Raw genomic sequence first — 12,966 nt, forward strand, 5'->3', positions numbered from 1 at the left:
AGTAGGATTTTCTACCAGTTTCATCAGAATTGACCACATTATCTAAAAACTATAACTGGTTGGTCTTCAAGACAGCAGATTTATGGAAGGGGGAACCCAGGATGGAACAGGTCAGAAACATGAGTCTGTGAAGGGAGGCAGTGGTTTGGCAGCTGAGCGAGTGCACTGCGATTCTGTCAGTGGCGGGTTCAAGTCCTTGCTCCGGACCATGAATGACGTGACCTGACCTGGGCATCATGAGGATTGAGGTGAGATGTGTGGGAAGCACCTGAACAGCGTCTGGGCCACAGGCACTGCTCGATACTCGCTGTTATGACTTTATAAAGATAAAGGTGGCACAGAGAAGTTGGAAAGCGCTTCGGGTTTAATCAGCATTTTGACTCTACAAGGTGGTGTCACTGTCTGTCCTGCGGATGGGAAAGTGGTTCCCTAGGCTGTCTGGCTTGTCCCCGGCAGACGGGAAGACACAGGGATATCCGTGGAGGGCAAGCAGGCGAGTCACCCCAGGTAGGGAGAAAGAAAAGACTCTCCCCCGGGCCCCAGGCTGGAGGTGCAGGAGCTTGTCCATCCTTCCCTGGGCATGTGGCTCGTGTGTAAACTGGGGCTGGCTGGGCGGTCTGGGCACCTGGCCCGACGCCCCAGCACGGCCTGCTCACAGGAGCATGTGACCCTGGGAGGAAGGCCAAAGCCAGGTGCCTCGCTCCAAGTTATCCAGACAGGATGTGGGAGGGGGTAGTGGGGACACAGGAAGTCGGTGAAGACATCCCCCTGGCCTTGGCCTGTGCTGAGACCTCGGCACCTGGGAAGCCAGCCAGTCCATGTGCTTTTGACCTGCTACTCACTGGCTCACAGGCCAGATCCCCGGTCAAGCTCGAGGCGCAGTTCAAGGCTTTGGAGAGCACAGTTCCTCTTTCCTGTGGGGTTAACCGCACAGGCCTGAGCGCAGAGGAGGGGGCTGCAGTGATGGTCCTGCTGGGGCGCATCCTTAGGCAGGCATCTTGGTGGAGGAAGAGGCCTCCTTCTTCTTGGTGCTGGCCTTCAAAAGCGCCAGCTTTTTGGGCAGGCTGGTGCTGGCTTTCATCACCACGTCATGCTCAATCTTCTTCCGGATCCCAACCTCCAGGTTCTGGGGGGAGCAAGCACGGAGCAATCAGACTGGGACCTGAGGTGGGAGGGAGGGCCTGGCCTGCCGCCTTTGGTTCTGTGAGCTCATCAGGGGCTAGATCAGCATCCCTCTCCTTGAAAAAGCACCTGAGTCTGGTGGCTGGGGCTTAAGTCCTACTTCTGCCCCACACTCTGAGAACACTGTATACACACAAAGCACCCCTTCTCATCTCTGGACCTCAGCTTCTAAACTTCTGCTCATCCCCATTTTATAGATGGAGAAACAGAGGCACCTGCAGGGAGGAGGCACTTGGCCAGGGCTCCCAAACTATGTGAGTGACAGGAGACTGGAACCCAGCCTGCCCAGACTCTCTGGCTTAAAATTCCAGTCCCTTCTTGTCCTGTCATCTCTGCTTGGCAAGTGGTGAACTGGGGCTCTGAGAGATATGGGGTGGAATAAAGGCATAGCAATCAGAGCCCAAGTGTTTGGGTCCAAAACTGATAGTTTAATCCTATTACCTAAACTGCTCCCTTGCTCTATGAGTTCCAATGACCATGGTGACCATGGGTGTCACCACACACCTGGGCGTCACCACACACCTGGGCGCAGGGGACACAACAGCAAAGACACAGAAAAACTTCTGCCTTCAGGGAGCGGACATTCAGTGAGACAGAGACAGTGTGTGTGTGTGTGTGTGTGTGTGTGTGTGTGTGTGTGTGACCTTCAATAACACTCTGGTAAACTGTTCAATGATGGTGGACAGTAAGTGCTATTGTGGAGAAAAGAGAAAGGAAAATGAGCAAGAGGTGGGGTGGAGAGGTTACCATCAGGAATGGCAGCCAGCCTTGACCTGGAGGAAGAAAGCAGTGTGGATTTCTGGGAAAGAATCCAGGTGGAGGAAACTAGTGCAAAAGTTCCCAGGTGGGTCAAGGAGCAGTTACGGGGCCAGTTAGGCTAGAGGGAGGGAGCCAGGAGGAAAGAAGAGAGGGAGGGGGTGAGGGCAGGGAAAAGACAGGGGTAGAAAAGTGCCAGGTCCTATGGGGAGAACTTAGGCTCTTCCTGAGCGAGGTGGGAGTCATGGAGGGGTCTGAGCAGAGGTGCCCTGATTCAGGAGCTCTCAGGTGCTCAATGGCGTCCCATGGTTATTACTGGAGGGGCGGGGGAAGGAGATCTGGGAGGATGTGACTGCTCTAGTCCAGGTGTTTTTAGATGATGGGATGGCACCAGGTGGGAGGGGGGGTCAAGGAGGTGGAAAGAGAGTGCATTCTAGATTAATCCTGAAGGCAGGGACTTCCCTGGTGGTCCAGTGGCTAAGACTCTGTGCTCCCAATGCAGGGGGCTCGGGTTTGATCCCTAGTCAGGGAACTAGATCTCACACGCCACAACTAACAGTTCATCTGCCGCAACTGAGACCCAGCACAGCCCAATAAATAAATATGTATTTAAAAATAAATCCTGAAGACAAAAAGGATGAGAGCCAACCTGGATGTGAGAGAAAGGGGGACTTCTGAGTATCTGGAAGGAGAGACTGGTAGGATCATGGTGGGGTGATGGAGCAGAGTAGGGGAGCCTGGTTTTGGGCATACTGAGTTTGAGCTGCCCAAGAGACACTTCCCTCCTCTGGCTGCCAGGTGGAGGTAAGCAGGGTACCCAGGTCTAAGAAAACTGAGGCTCTCACATCCTGGTGTTAAGACTCTGTGCTTCCACTGTAGAGGGCAAGGGTTCAATCCCTGGTTGGGGAACTTAGATCCTGCATGCTGCAGCCAAACAAAAAGACGAAAAACTGAAGCTCTGAACAATATGCTCAAGACTGTAGGGCGGAAGACTGGAGAGTTGATGCTCTGGAACTGTGGTGTTGGAGAAGACTCTTGAGAGTCCCCTGGACTGCAAGGAGATCAAACCTGTCAATCCTAAAGGAAATCAACCCTGAATATTCATTGGAAGGACTGACACTGAAGTTAAAGCTCCAATACTCTGGCTACCTGATGCGAAGAACTGACTCACTGGAAAAGACCCTGATGCTGCGAAAGACTGAAGGCAGGAGGAGAAGGAGCGACAGATGAAGACATGGTTGGAGGGCATCACAGACTCAATGGACATGACTTTGAGCAACTCTGGGAGACAGTGGAGGACAGGCGAGCCTGCCGGTGCTGCAGTCCACAGGGTCACAAAGAGTCTGACAAGACTTGGCGACTGAATAACAACAAAGGGCGAATTACTGTGCAGAGGACAATTCGAATTCAGATCTGACTCCACCAGATCTCTTTGAAACTTCTCTGCAATCTTAACAAGTCTTTCCGCAACTTCTTTATAAATTTAACCCTGTTCACCTACAAGCACGCCTATGGCCCTGAATCCTTACAATTCTAGGAGAGAAATGCTATCACTAGGACCATTTCAGTTAAGATCTTCGGGGTGTAGATACACTAGCTGTCAACTGAACCGCGTTTTGCATCCAGCACATCCTTCTTGCAAGGCTGAGTTTTTAAACTCCTTTCCCAGGCTGCCTGTCTTTTCGAGGTCTATTAACGAGGACAATTTCGCGAAAGCAGCTAACATGTGAACACTTTTTCGCGCCAATCCCTGCTTTAGGAGGTCCGTTGGCTGCTAGATGTTTCCGTACCCACCGCACAAAGGAGGAAACTGAGGCTCACAGCACTGGGACTTCTCCATCCCCGACCCGCTGCACGCCAGCACTCACCTTCTTGAGCTGCTGCTGCTGCACGATGCGCGCCTTCTTGGGTGCGATAACGCGACCTGAGGAGAAACGCGCTCTCGTGAGGCCGGAGAACATCGGGCCCACCCTAACCCCCGAGTCCCCGGCCCGCTTCTCACCGCCCTTCCTCGGGCCCCGGTTCCGCGCCGAGGCCGCCGCCGCCGCCGCCTTGCTCTTCGATGGCTTCTGCGCCTGGAACTTGCGCTGCCCCTGCGCCATTATCAGGCACGCATCGGAAGAGGGAGAAGTCGCTGACGGAAGGCGCAGGGCACGATGGGATACAGTGGGGCTGAAGGGCGCGATGACTCACGGGATACAACGTGGCAAAGAATTAAAGGGACAAGCTACTTACAATGGTAGTTTATCATAGCCAACGTTTGGCAAAAATTTTGAATTAAGGGTTATAATGATAACCTAACATTTATTGGTCACTTGTTTTGTAAAACTTACACTGTCTTATGCTTTTTGTTAGTAAAATTCAGTTTACCTGACAACAACAACAAAAATTTAAGGGGTGCCCCACACTTCAGTGGGCTTTCCTGGCGGCTCAGAGGGTAAAGAATCCACCTACAATGCGGGAGACCTGGGTTCTGATCACTGGGTTGGGAAGATCCCCTGGAGAAGGGAATGGCAACCCACTCCAGTATTCTTATCTGCAGAATCCCACAGACAGAGGAGTCTCGTGGGCTACAGTCCATGGGATGGCAAAGAGTCAGACCCGACTGAGCGACTAAGCACTCCAAACTTCAGTAATCAAGATAAAAATATTTTGAACGTTCAGAAATAATATTTTAATATTAAAAAAATCATATTTTCCACTACAGCCTGTGGACTGGCTGTCTGATGCTGTAAATAAGTGTTACTGGTATGAGTGCTGGTTATCAAAACTTAGGGAAAGTCAGGATAGGCAAGGTCAGGGTTTCATTCTATTGAATATCTTGATATTTTGTTCATCATGGAGGTCTTTTTTTTTTTGCATTAATTTTTCTTTTCTGTTCTTTTTTTTTGGGGGGGCGGGCACACTATGAGGCACATGGGATCTTAGTTACCGACCAGGGATCGAACCTGTGCCCCCTGTATTGGAAGAGCAGAATCCTAACCACTGGGCCACGAGTGGGAAGCCCCAATTTTGTTGTTGTTGTTGTGTCACTGGCACGCCGGATCTTAGTTCCCCAGCTGTGCCCACTGCAGCGGAAGTGCAGAGTTCTAACCACTGGACTGCCAGGAAATTCCCTGAATTAAAAAAAAAAAAAAATGCACGAAGCTGTTATTTATCTTGATTGAATGTGAAAGTCGCTCAGTTGTGTCTGACTCTTTGTGACCCCATGGATAGTCCATGGAATTCTCTAGGCCAGAATATTGGAATGGGTAGCCTTTCCCTTCTCCTGGGTATCTTTCCAACCCAAGGATTGAACCCAGGTCTCCCGCATTGCAGGCGGATTCTTTACCAGCTGAGCCACAAAGGAAACCCAAGAAAACCGGAGTGGGTAGCCTATCACTTCTCCAGTGGATCTCCAGACCCAGGAATTGAATTGGGGTCTCCTGCATTGCAGGTGGATTCTTTACCAACTGAGCTATCAGGGAAGCCCATTTATCTTGATTACTGAGCCTTTTATGGCATCCTTTAAAATTCTGCACCTGAGGTGTCACCTTCATTTCAGCGCTGAGAGCAATTTAAGAGGCAGGTACCAGTATTATCTGCATTTTATAAACGAGGAAAAGAAAGTATGCGAGAGATGAAGTGATGTGGCCAAGATCACACTGCAGAAAAAGAGGTGGAGCTGGGATATGAACTCAAGCAGCTGGGCTCCAGATGCTGACCTCTCAGGAGCCACACGCAGGCTCTTCCCATATCCTGCCTGCTTTCCCTGCTCTGGGAAGTACTGTGGTTGCAGGAAGAAGGTCAGCAGTTGGGCAGAACATTCAATAAATTTATTATAAAAATAATGGGGATATGGAGGGCAAATGGAAGCTATGGAGAGCTAGGTTGGTTACTTCTGGGGTCCATCTAGGGTCTCCCACTCAGGAGATGGTGGTACTAAGGGCTGCCTGGAGCTCCTCGGGGGCAAAGACGCCCAGTTCTGTGATGATGCCACCAGTGATGAGGTCGTGGGGGGTGACATCAAAGGCAGGATTCCAAACTCCAATTCCTGCAGGGAAGAGGAGAGGCAAGAAGGCAGGTATCTGATCAGTGGATGTTCTTAAGCTATTGTCACATGTCTCCCTCATGGTGGTTTTTGGGGTTGGGGAATCCTTGAGAATCTGGGGATCCTTACCCCCAAAATACAGTAATGCATGGGTTTTGACACCCAGTAATAAGTTTAGACACCCTGACATTCCCGGATTGTTGCTAAGAAGGCTTCAAAGTCTTATACATGTCTACCCCACTTGTGACTGCTCCAAGAATCTCTTTAGGAACCTCCAAGAGTCCACCCCAGGGCCTTTGCTTGGACTGTGCCCTCTGCCTGGATGCTTTCCCTCAGATATGCATATGATTTAATATTTCATTTCCTTTCAAGTCTTTGCTCAAATATCACCTTTTCAGTGAGAACTTCGCTAATCACCTGTTTAACCCACTCCCTGAAGAGACACTTCCAGTATCCTTCTGTGCCTCGTTTATTTATCCCTTTCTGAAAACATACACTGGAATTTTACTGTTTGTCTTGTCTGTCTGTCTCCCCACTGGACTGTCAGCCCCATGAGGGTAGGGACTTTGTGTCTTTTTTTTTTCCCGGTTGTGCCAAGAGGCATGAGGGATCTCAGTTCCCAGACCAGGGATCAAACCCAAGCCCTCTGCTATGGAAGCATTATGTCTTAACCACTGGACTGCCAGGGAAGTCCCACTTTTAAGTCTTTCTTCACTCCTGTATCCCTGGCCCCTAGCATGGCAGCTGGCATTGATCAGGTACTCAAAAATATTTGGTGAATGAATAACAATCTCTTACACAAGAGGCTGCAAACTGTTTTCTCTGGCTCAGTTATTTTTTTAAGACCACTGAATTAGCAGTCAGCTTTCAAAAAATCCCCTCGAGAAGGGAATGGCTACCCCTTCCAGTATTCTTGCCTGGAAAATCACGGTCAGAGGAGCCTGGTGGGCTACAGTTCATGACGTCGCAGAGTTGGATACGACTGAGCAACTAACATTTCAGTTTTCAAAATGTGGGAGATTTTAGCCATATAACAAATGTTAAGGCTTCTCTTGGAAAAATCAGAAGACCGATCACCCTGGGGCCTACATTCCTGTAACCCTTGGCCACAGCAGAGTACTGGGGTCGCTGGATTTCACCTGGTCCATGTCACCCAGCTTTCTTGGAGGGAAAAGCAGGCTGAGTTGTCAATTCCACTTTCCATGGTCTTGTGGATTTTGACCAGTGCTAAATAATTAAGCCCCTAGGAAAGCAGGGGCATCAAAAACCACTGAGAAAAATTTTTTCAGAATTATCTATTTTTATTTATCTATTTACTTTCCATAGTCTTTTCCATTATGGTTCATCGTGGGATGTTGAATATAGTTCCCTGTGCTATACAGTAAGACCTTGTTGTTTACCCATTGTATACACAATAGTTTGCTAATGTGACCTGTTTTTAGGAAGCTATAAGGAATTGCAGCAGAAAACAATAGAATATTAGGACTTCCTTCCGCTTAGCTGTATAGTGTTGTTTTATAGTCATTCCATATTTGGAGTAAGAGATGCTGGCCTCATTGTATTTTCAGTTCTCAGGAGTTCTAACTGGTTTTCTTTTTTTTTTTTTTAATTCTTTTTCCGTTTAGTTTGTTATATAATATTGAGCATAGTTCCCTGTGCTATACGGTAGGTCCTCGTTGGTTATCAATTTAAAATATAGCAGTGTACACCAATCTTTGACCTGAAATGTGAGTTAAATTGAATAACTGGATATCCATCCATCATATATTCAATAATGTCTGACTCTTTTCGACCCCACGGACTGTAGTCCACCCGGCTCCTCTGTCCGTGGAATTTTCTAGTCAAGAAGACAGGAGTGGTTGCCATCTCCTCCAGGGTATCTTCCCGACCTAGGGAATTGAACTTGCTTCTCCTGCATTGCAGGTGGGTTCTTTACCTCCAAACCATTGGGAATGGATATAGACATAAATATACCAGTGTGTACACGTCAGTCCCAAACTCCCTAACTATCCCTAACTGGTCCTTTTTATAAAAGTTTTCAATTGTAACCTGTTACTATTTAATGAGCACTAACTCAGGGGCAGGCACTGTTCGTGATGTCACCTGGGTTAACTTGTTGAACGTCCTGGGTGTACGAGGTAGGTAAGGGTCATAACAATCACAGGGCCCTCATGGACGAATTTTAGGCACCTGGCCACAGTCAGGAAGTGTGGGGAAGCTGAGAAATATCTGTCTCTTCAGAAGCACTTGACCAGGTGGTATTCTTACTTCTTATCCAAGTGAGAAAACAGAGGTGGATAAGAACAAGACAATTCGCTCAAAGTCTCCTGACTCATCACTGTACCTTTTGATCATGGAACGGGGCTTCCCAGGTGGCACAGTGGTTAAAGACTCCGACTACCAATGTAGGAGACGTGGGTTTGATTCCTGTGTTGGGAAGATCCCCTGGAGAAGGGAATGGCTACCCACTCCAGTATTCTTATCTGCAGAATCCCACAGACAGAGGAGCCTGGTGGGCTACAGTCCATGGGGTCACAATGAGTCGGATACTACTGAGCACACATGCACACCGGTGAATCTGACCTCCAAGACATGTCTGGTCTAATGACATGGCTTGAAGGAACTGCTTATGTCTTAGAAGGCTGACGATAACCCAGATGCCACCTGCCATGTGACAGAGTCATGGTGCCTACACAGAGGTGCCCAGGTATTGTGGTGTCCCCCTCTCTGAATGGATGGCTTACCTGGTGCTGCAATCCTGACCCCATTGACATTGGTCAGCTCCTCGCCGGGTCGCTCCTCAATGACGATCTCCTGGCCTGTCTCCAGGTGGAGGTCACACGAGGAGCTGGGGGCAGCCACATAGAAGGGGATGCCGTGGTGCTTGGCCACGATGGCTAGCTGGTAGGTGCCCACTTTGTTGGCTGTGTCACCATTGGCAACCACTCGGTCGGCTCCCACGACAACAGCTGGGGAATGAGATCCTGGCAATCAGGACCCAGCCCTGGATGCTGGAGCCCTGCCCACCGGTTCCCCTGCCTGCTGACCTGACACGCCTCGGTGGGCCATGGCGGCTGCCGCCATGCTGTCAGCGATGAGGGTGGCAGGGATCTGCTCGTAGACCAGCTCGAAGGCCGTCAGCCGGGCTCCCTGGTTGTAGGGCCGGGTCTCCGTGCAGAAGGCGTGCTCCAGACGGCCCAGGTTATGCAGTGAGCGGATCACACCTGTGGGGCCCAGCCCACCAGAAGAGGCCAGGATAAGACAGAAAGGGATAGATGACCCTTTGGCTAGCAGCACAGTACTCCAAACCATGCAGTCGGCCCCCAGGCCCTTGCAGTGGCTGTTCCCTCTGCCTGGTACACATGTGCTTAGAGAAAGCCTTCTCTGTGAGGCCTTCCAGGATTACTCCATCTCACAAAGCAACCCCCACACGGCCATCCCCTCTTTCTCTTTAGTATATACCACCTTGAAATGAATCATAGGTATCTGTGGATTTGCTTTTGCCTATTCCTTCTACTTTCTCCACTGCTGTGTCCCTAACTGCTAGAATGATGCTTGGCAAATAGTAGGTGCTTAATAAATGTTTGTTGACTGAATGAAGGGATGCACGCATGAGTGAATAATGGCACACACAGGTAGGTGCTTAATAAATGTTGAGTGATTGAAGAAATGGATGCATGCATGAATAATGGGGAACACAGTAGATGAGCATTTATTAAGCATAAGTATTTTTTTTTAATATTTATTTATTTGGTTGCATCAGGTCTTAGTTGAGGCATGTAGAATCTTTAGTTGTAGCATCCGAACTCTTAGTTGTGGCATGTGGGATCTAGCTCCCTGACCTAGGATGGAACCTGGGCCCCCTGCATCAGAAGCATGGAGTCTTAGCCACTGAACCACCAGGGAAATCCCTAAGCATTTGTTGAGTAAACGAATGAATGTCTTGCCTCAGTGTCCAGGCACAAAGGAGGGACTGAGGCAGGCAGGGAAACATCCAGGAGAATTAAGAATCAGGTGGACTCTGTTGCCTTGAGTGCCAGGGCCCAGTCCCCCAGTCCTGGTCACAGCTAGTCTAATCTTTCTTTAGGGGGTTACACCCTTCCTCTCAGTCCTCTTAGAGCCCAGATCCCACCCACGTTCTAGGCACATGGCTCAGGACAGGTCTATTGAGTGGTTGCCTATTGAGTGGTTGACCCTAGGCCTATTGAGTGGTTGATCCTAGATGGGTAGGTGACTCCATCATGGCTCCAAGATACAAGGAGACTTTTTTGACACTGTCGAAATAAGAGATCCTTGGCTCTTTTCTCGTGATCTGAATCCTGGCCAAGCAGTCGAGAGTGAGGATGATGCCACTATGGAGGAGGGTACACCTTAGGGATGTGGAGAGAAAGATCCCGATGCTACTGAGTCCCCAGATCCAGCCATACCTGAAGCCAACCCCTTGAGTGTGTTTCTTTGCAAGAACTAATAAATTCGCCTTTCTGGGGGATGCATATAGTGGTTTGGGTTTCTTTCTCTTTCATCCAAAAAGGGCCCTCCCCCATCCCTGTGGACGCCCACTCACCTAGGGCTGTGCCATAGCCAGCGGTGGCCAGCGCACCAGTGTTGCAGTGGGTCAGCACAGTCACCTTGCCACCCTGGGGTGCTGCCCGCTTTAGGATGTGGTGGGCTCCCAGGTCCCCGATGCTCCGATTGTCCCGGAGGTCTTTTTCCAGCATGTCCTCGGCCCAGCAGATCACTCTGAGGCCGACAAGGGGCTCTGAGCACCAGCCACCAGGCTTCAGGGCCCACCCCAGCTCCTCCTCACTGCCCAACTCTGCCCTACTAGCGTTCTCTTGCTGAAAGCCTCTCTCAGCTGTGGGGCTGGTCCCCTTCTACAACCACCTAACTGTAACTTATTCGCTCTCACAAAACATTGTACCAGGCATCTCCTGCGTGTCAGGCACTGGGAGACACAGCAGTGAATAAGACAAAAATCTCCTCTTCTAGGGAGCTGACACTGGGGTTGGGTAGGCAAATGATTAGCAGACAATAAAGGGAGGGAAAGGGCAGCAGAGTCAGGAGACAGAGGGTAGGGGATGAACTGTATTACATGCAGGATGGAGAAGGCAGAAACCTGAGACCTGAGGGAGAGAAGATTAGCTAGGTGGATACCTGGCTTGCAAACACAGTGTGCAAAAGCCCTGAGGCAGGAGGAGTCTGGTGGGGTTAATGGAGAATATCTGTGTAGCAGATGTGGAGGGTAAGAGTGGGAAGAGAGCAGGGACAGAACCAGGGCTGGAAACAAAATTTCTCAAAAGCAAAAACCAGACGACACTTTACAAGGGCCTCCAAGGGCAGATACGGCTGGGGACGTTTAGGAAAGACACACAAGATGAAGTTCAAGGACCTCGGGGCCAGGTGGTCCGGTGTTGAGTCCCAGGCCTGCCGGTGTGGCCCTGGATTGAGGACTCTGCCTCAGTTTCCCCAACTGTAAAAGTGGCAGCTGTGTACCACCACCACCAGTGAACGAACGAATAGCCTCGGGTGAGAACAGTGCTGGGCACATGGCTCCTCTACCTCTCTCGGACCGCCGCCTCCGTTGCGCCCTCCCGCTCCGCCTCCTGGGCCGCGAGGTCGGCCAGGTCCCGGGCGGCGCGGGCCATGTTGACGGCGGTGGGCCGGGCGGTGACAAGGAAGCTCAGCGCGTCCCGGACGAAGGCCACGAGTGCGGCAAGGCCAGCTCCCCCGGCGCCCGCCTGCAGCTCCACGGCGAGGCTGAGGCAGCCCACGAGAGCAATGGCTGGGGCGCCGCGCACCTGGAGGGGGAATTGGGGGAGTCAGGGACAGCAGTCAGGGGAACCACCCCCAACCTGAGCCCCGCCACGCGACGCCACCTTCATAGCGCGGATGGCCTCCCAGGCCTGGCGCACCGAGCCCACCGCCTCATAGCGGCTCTGCTGGGGCAGCAGCAGCTGGTCGAGGATCTGCAGTGAGCCCCGCGAGTAGCGGATTGCCTCCAAAGTCATGCTGTCACAGCCGCGCTCACCGCTCTTCTCGGGGTTCCGGAGGCCACTCGCACCGGGGGCGGAGCTGGAATACGCGGAGGAGACGAGGCCTGGATCCTGGGGGCGGGGCCTCCCCGGAAGGAGGCGCATGCGTACAGTAACCCCACAGGTTCCCGGAAGGAAGTCGCCATCCACAGGTCAGATCCTGCCCCACCTTCCCAGCTGAGCGAAGTTGGCAGCCCCCACCACTGTTAGTGCCCCCTGCCACTATTTTGGGAGCAACTACCTCATGCCATATAGCACGACCCCCAAGTTCCTGGTGGACGCCCTCAGGAGCGCGTACTGCTTGTGGTCTTATATAGAGCAAGGCCCCAATTGGGGTCCCAAGATCGAACAGACCCTTACTGCTGCCCTGAGACCGTCCCATCCCCGCGGGAAGGAAAGGCCAGTGGGCTGGGGGCCACCACCCCTCCGGACCGGCACATTACAAGTTCCGAGAAATTAAGTCGGAACCTCAGCCTTAAGAGGGCCGCGTGTCTGATTTGTTCATGCTGTTATCTCAAACGGCTCGGACGGTGCCAGTGTTTGAGCAATGATCCTTCTCCAGAGTTTAGGGGAAGGCGGTGGGCCATGAGCCTCCTGGTGGATGCTGTGCTGTTTGGAGGCTGTTTTCTACTCATTTTACTAGTTTCCTTCAAAATAAGTACACTGGGTACCCTTCCAAGGTGTCCCCATGGGCAGGGGAATAATGAACAGCTCACACCTGTGTGCTCCATCCTTTGCTGCTCTGGGCCAGGATGCTGAGCACCCCATGTGCCTGCCCTGTTGTCCAGTCCCCTTTTCATCCCTCACAAACTCAGCCTGTTGTTCCACCACCTCCAGGAAGTTGGCCCTGATTTCAGGCCAGCCTGGGCTACTACATTTAAATCCTCATCAAGCTGGGTGGGGACCAAGGCTGTGATCAGGGCATCTGCACTGGGTGATGAGATGCTGGGCAAGCTTCATTGGGTG

General features: G+C 51.4%; 2 protein-coding genes across 4 annotated transcripts; both read right to left on the bottom strand.

Moving 5' to 3' along the window:
* Nucleotides 1-342: 342 nt before the first annotated feature.
* C3H19orf53 (chromosome 3 C19orf53 homolog) lies at nucleotides 343-5,632 on the bottom strand. The gene is made up of 3 exons (XM_020916627.2): nucleotides 3,941-5,632; nucleotides 3,807-3,862; nucleotides 343-1,126 (listed from the first exon to the last, which is right to left on the bottom strand). Exons 1-3 carry the CDS (start codon nucleotides 4,038-4,040, stop codon nucleotides 986-988), a joined length of 297 nt encoding a protein of 98 aa, XP_020772286.2. The 5' UTR covers nucleotides 4,041-5,632; the 3' UTR covers nucleotides 343-985.
* A 99-nt stretch (nucleotides 5,633-5,731) lies between these two features.
* MRI1 (methylthioribose-1-phosphate isomerase 1) lies at nucleotides 5,732-12,161 on the bottom strand. 3 transcript variants are annotated; one of them, XM_070463161.1, is made up of 6 exons: nucleotides 11,997-12,161; nucleotides 11,528-11,766; nucleotides 10,533-10,708; nucleotides 9,016-9,192; nucleotides 8,713-8,937; nucleotides 5,732-5,971 (listed from the first exon to the last, which is right to left on the bottom strand). In XM_070463161.1, exons 1-6 carry the CDS (start codon nucleotides 12,144-12,146, stop codon nucleotides 5,844-5,846), a joined length of 1,095 nt encoding a protein of 364 aa, XP_070319262.1. In that variant the 5' UTR covers nucleotides 12,147-12,161; the 3' UTR covers nucleotides 5,732-5,843. The 3 variants fall into 3 exon arrangements, with proteins under 3 accessions (XP_070319262.1, XP_020772256.1, XP_020772257.1); XM_020916597.2 differs by having other exon boundaries at nucleotides 11,881-12,101; XM_020916598.2 differs by having other exon boundaries at nucleotides 11,845-12,101.
* Between the last annotated feature and the right edge of the window lie 805 nt (nucleotides 12,162-12,966).

The sequence above is a fragment of the Odocoileus virginianus genome, chromosome 3 (assembly GCF_023699985.2).
Source record: "Odocoileus virginianus isolate 20LAN1187 ecotype Illinois chromosome 3, Ovbor_1.2, whole genome shotgun sequence".
In the NCBI taxonomy this organism is placed as follows: Eukaryota; Metazoa; Chordata; class Mammalia; order Artiodactyla; family Cervidae; genus Odocoileus; species Odocoileus virginianus.

What these genes read in the sequence shown, in the direction of transcription:
- MRI1 (XM_070463161.1), bottom strand. Translation starts at nt 12,146, where the DNA reads ATGGCGACTTCCTTCCGGGAACCTGTGGGGTTACTGTACGCATGCGCC. An exon ending in TGGCTATGGCACAGCCCTAG is followed by an intron (nt 9,193 to 10,532) that starts GTGAGTGGGCGT and finishes TGGGCCCCACAG; the next exon opens with GTGTGATCCGCTCACTGCAT. An exon ending in GGCCCACCGAGGCGTGTCAG is followed by an intron (nt 8,938 to 9,015) that starts GTCAGCAGGCAG and finishes CTCATTCCCCAG; the next exon opens with CTGTTGTCGTGGGAGCCGAC.
- C3H19orf53 (XM_020916627.2), bottom strand. Translation starts at nt 4,040, where the DNA reads ATGGCGCAGGGGCAGCGCAAGTTCCAGGCGCAGAAGCCATCGAAGAGC. An exon ending in CCGGGGCCCGAGGAAGGGCG is followed by an intron (nt 3,863 to 3,940) that starts GTGAGAAGCGGG and finishes GTTTCTCCTCAG; the next exon opens with GTCGCGTTATCGCACCCAAG. An exon ending in AGCAGCAGCAGCTCAAGAAG is followed by an intron (nt 1,127 to 3,806) that starts GTGAGTGCTGGC and finishes TGCTCCCCCCAG; the next exon opens with AACCTGGAGGTTGGGATCCG.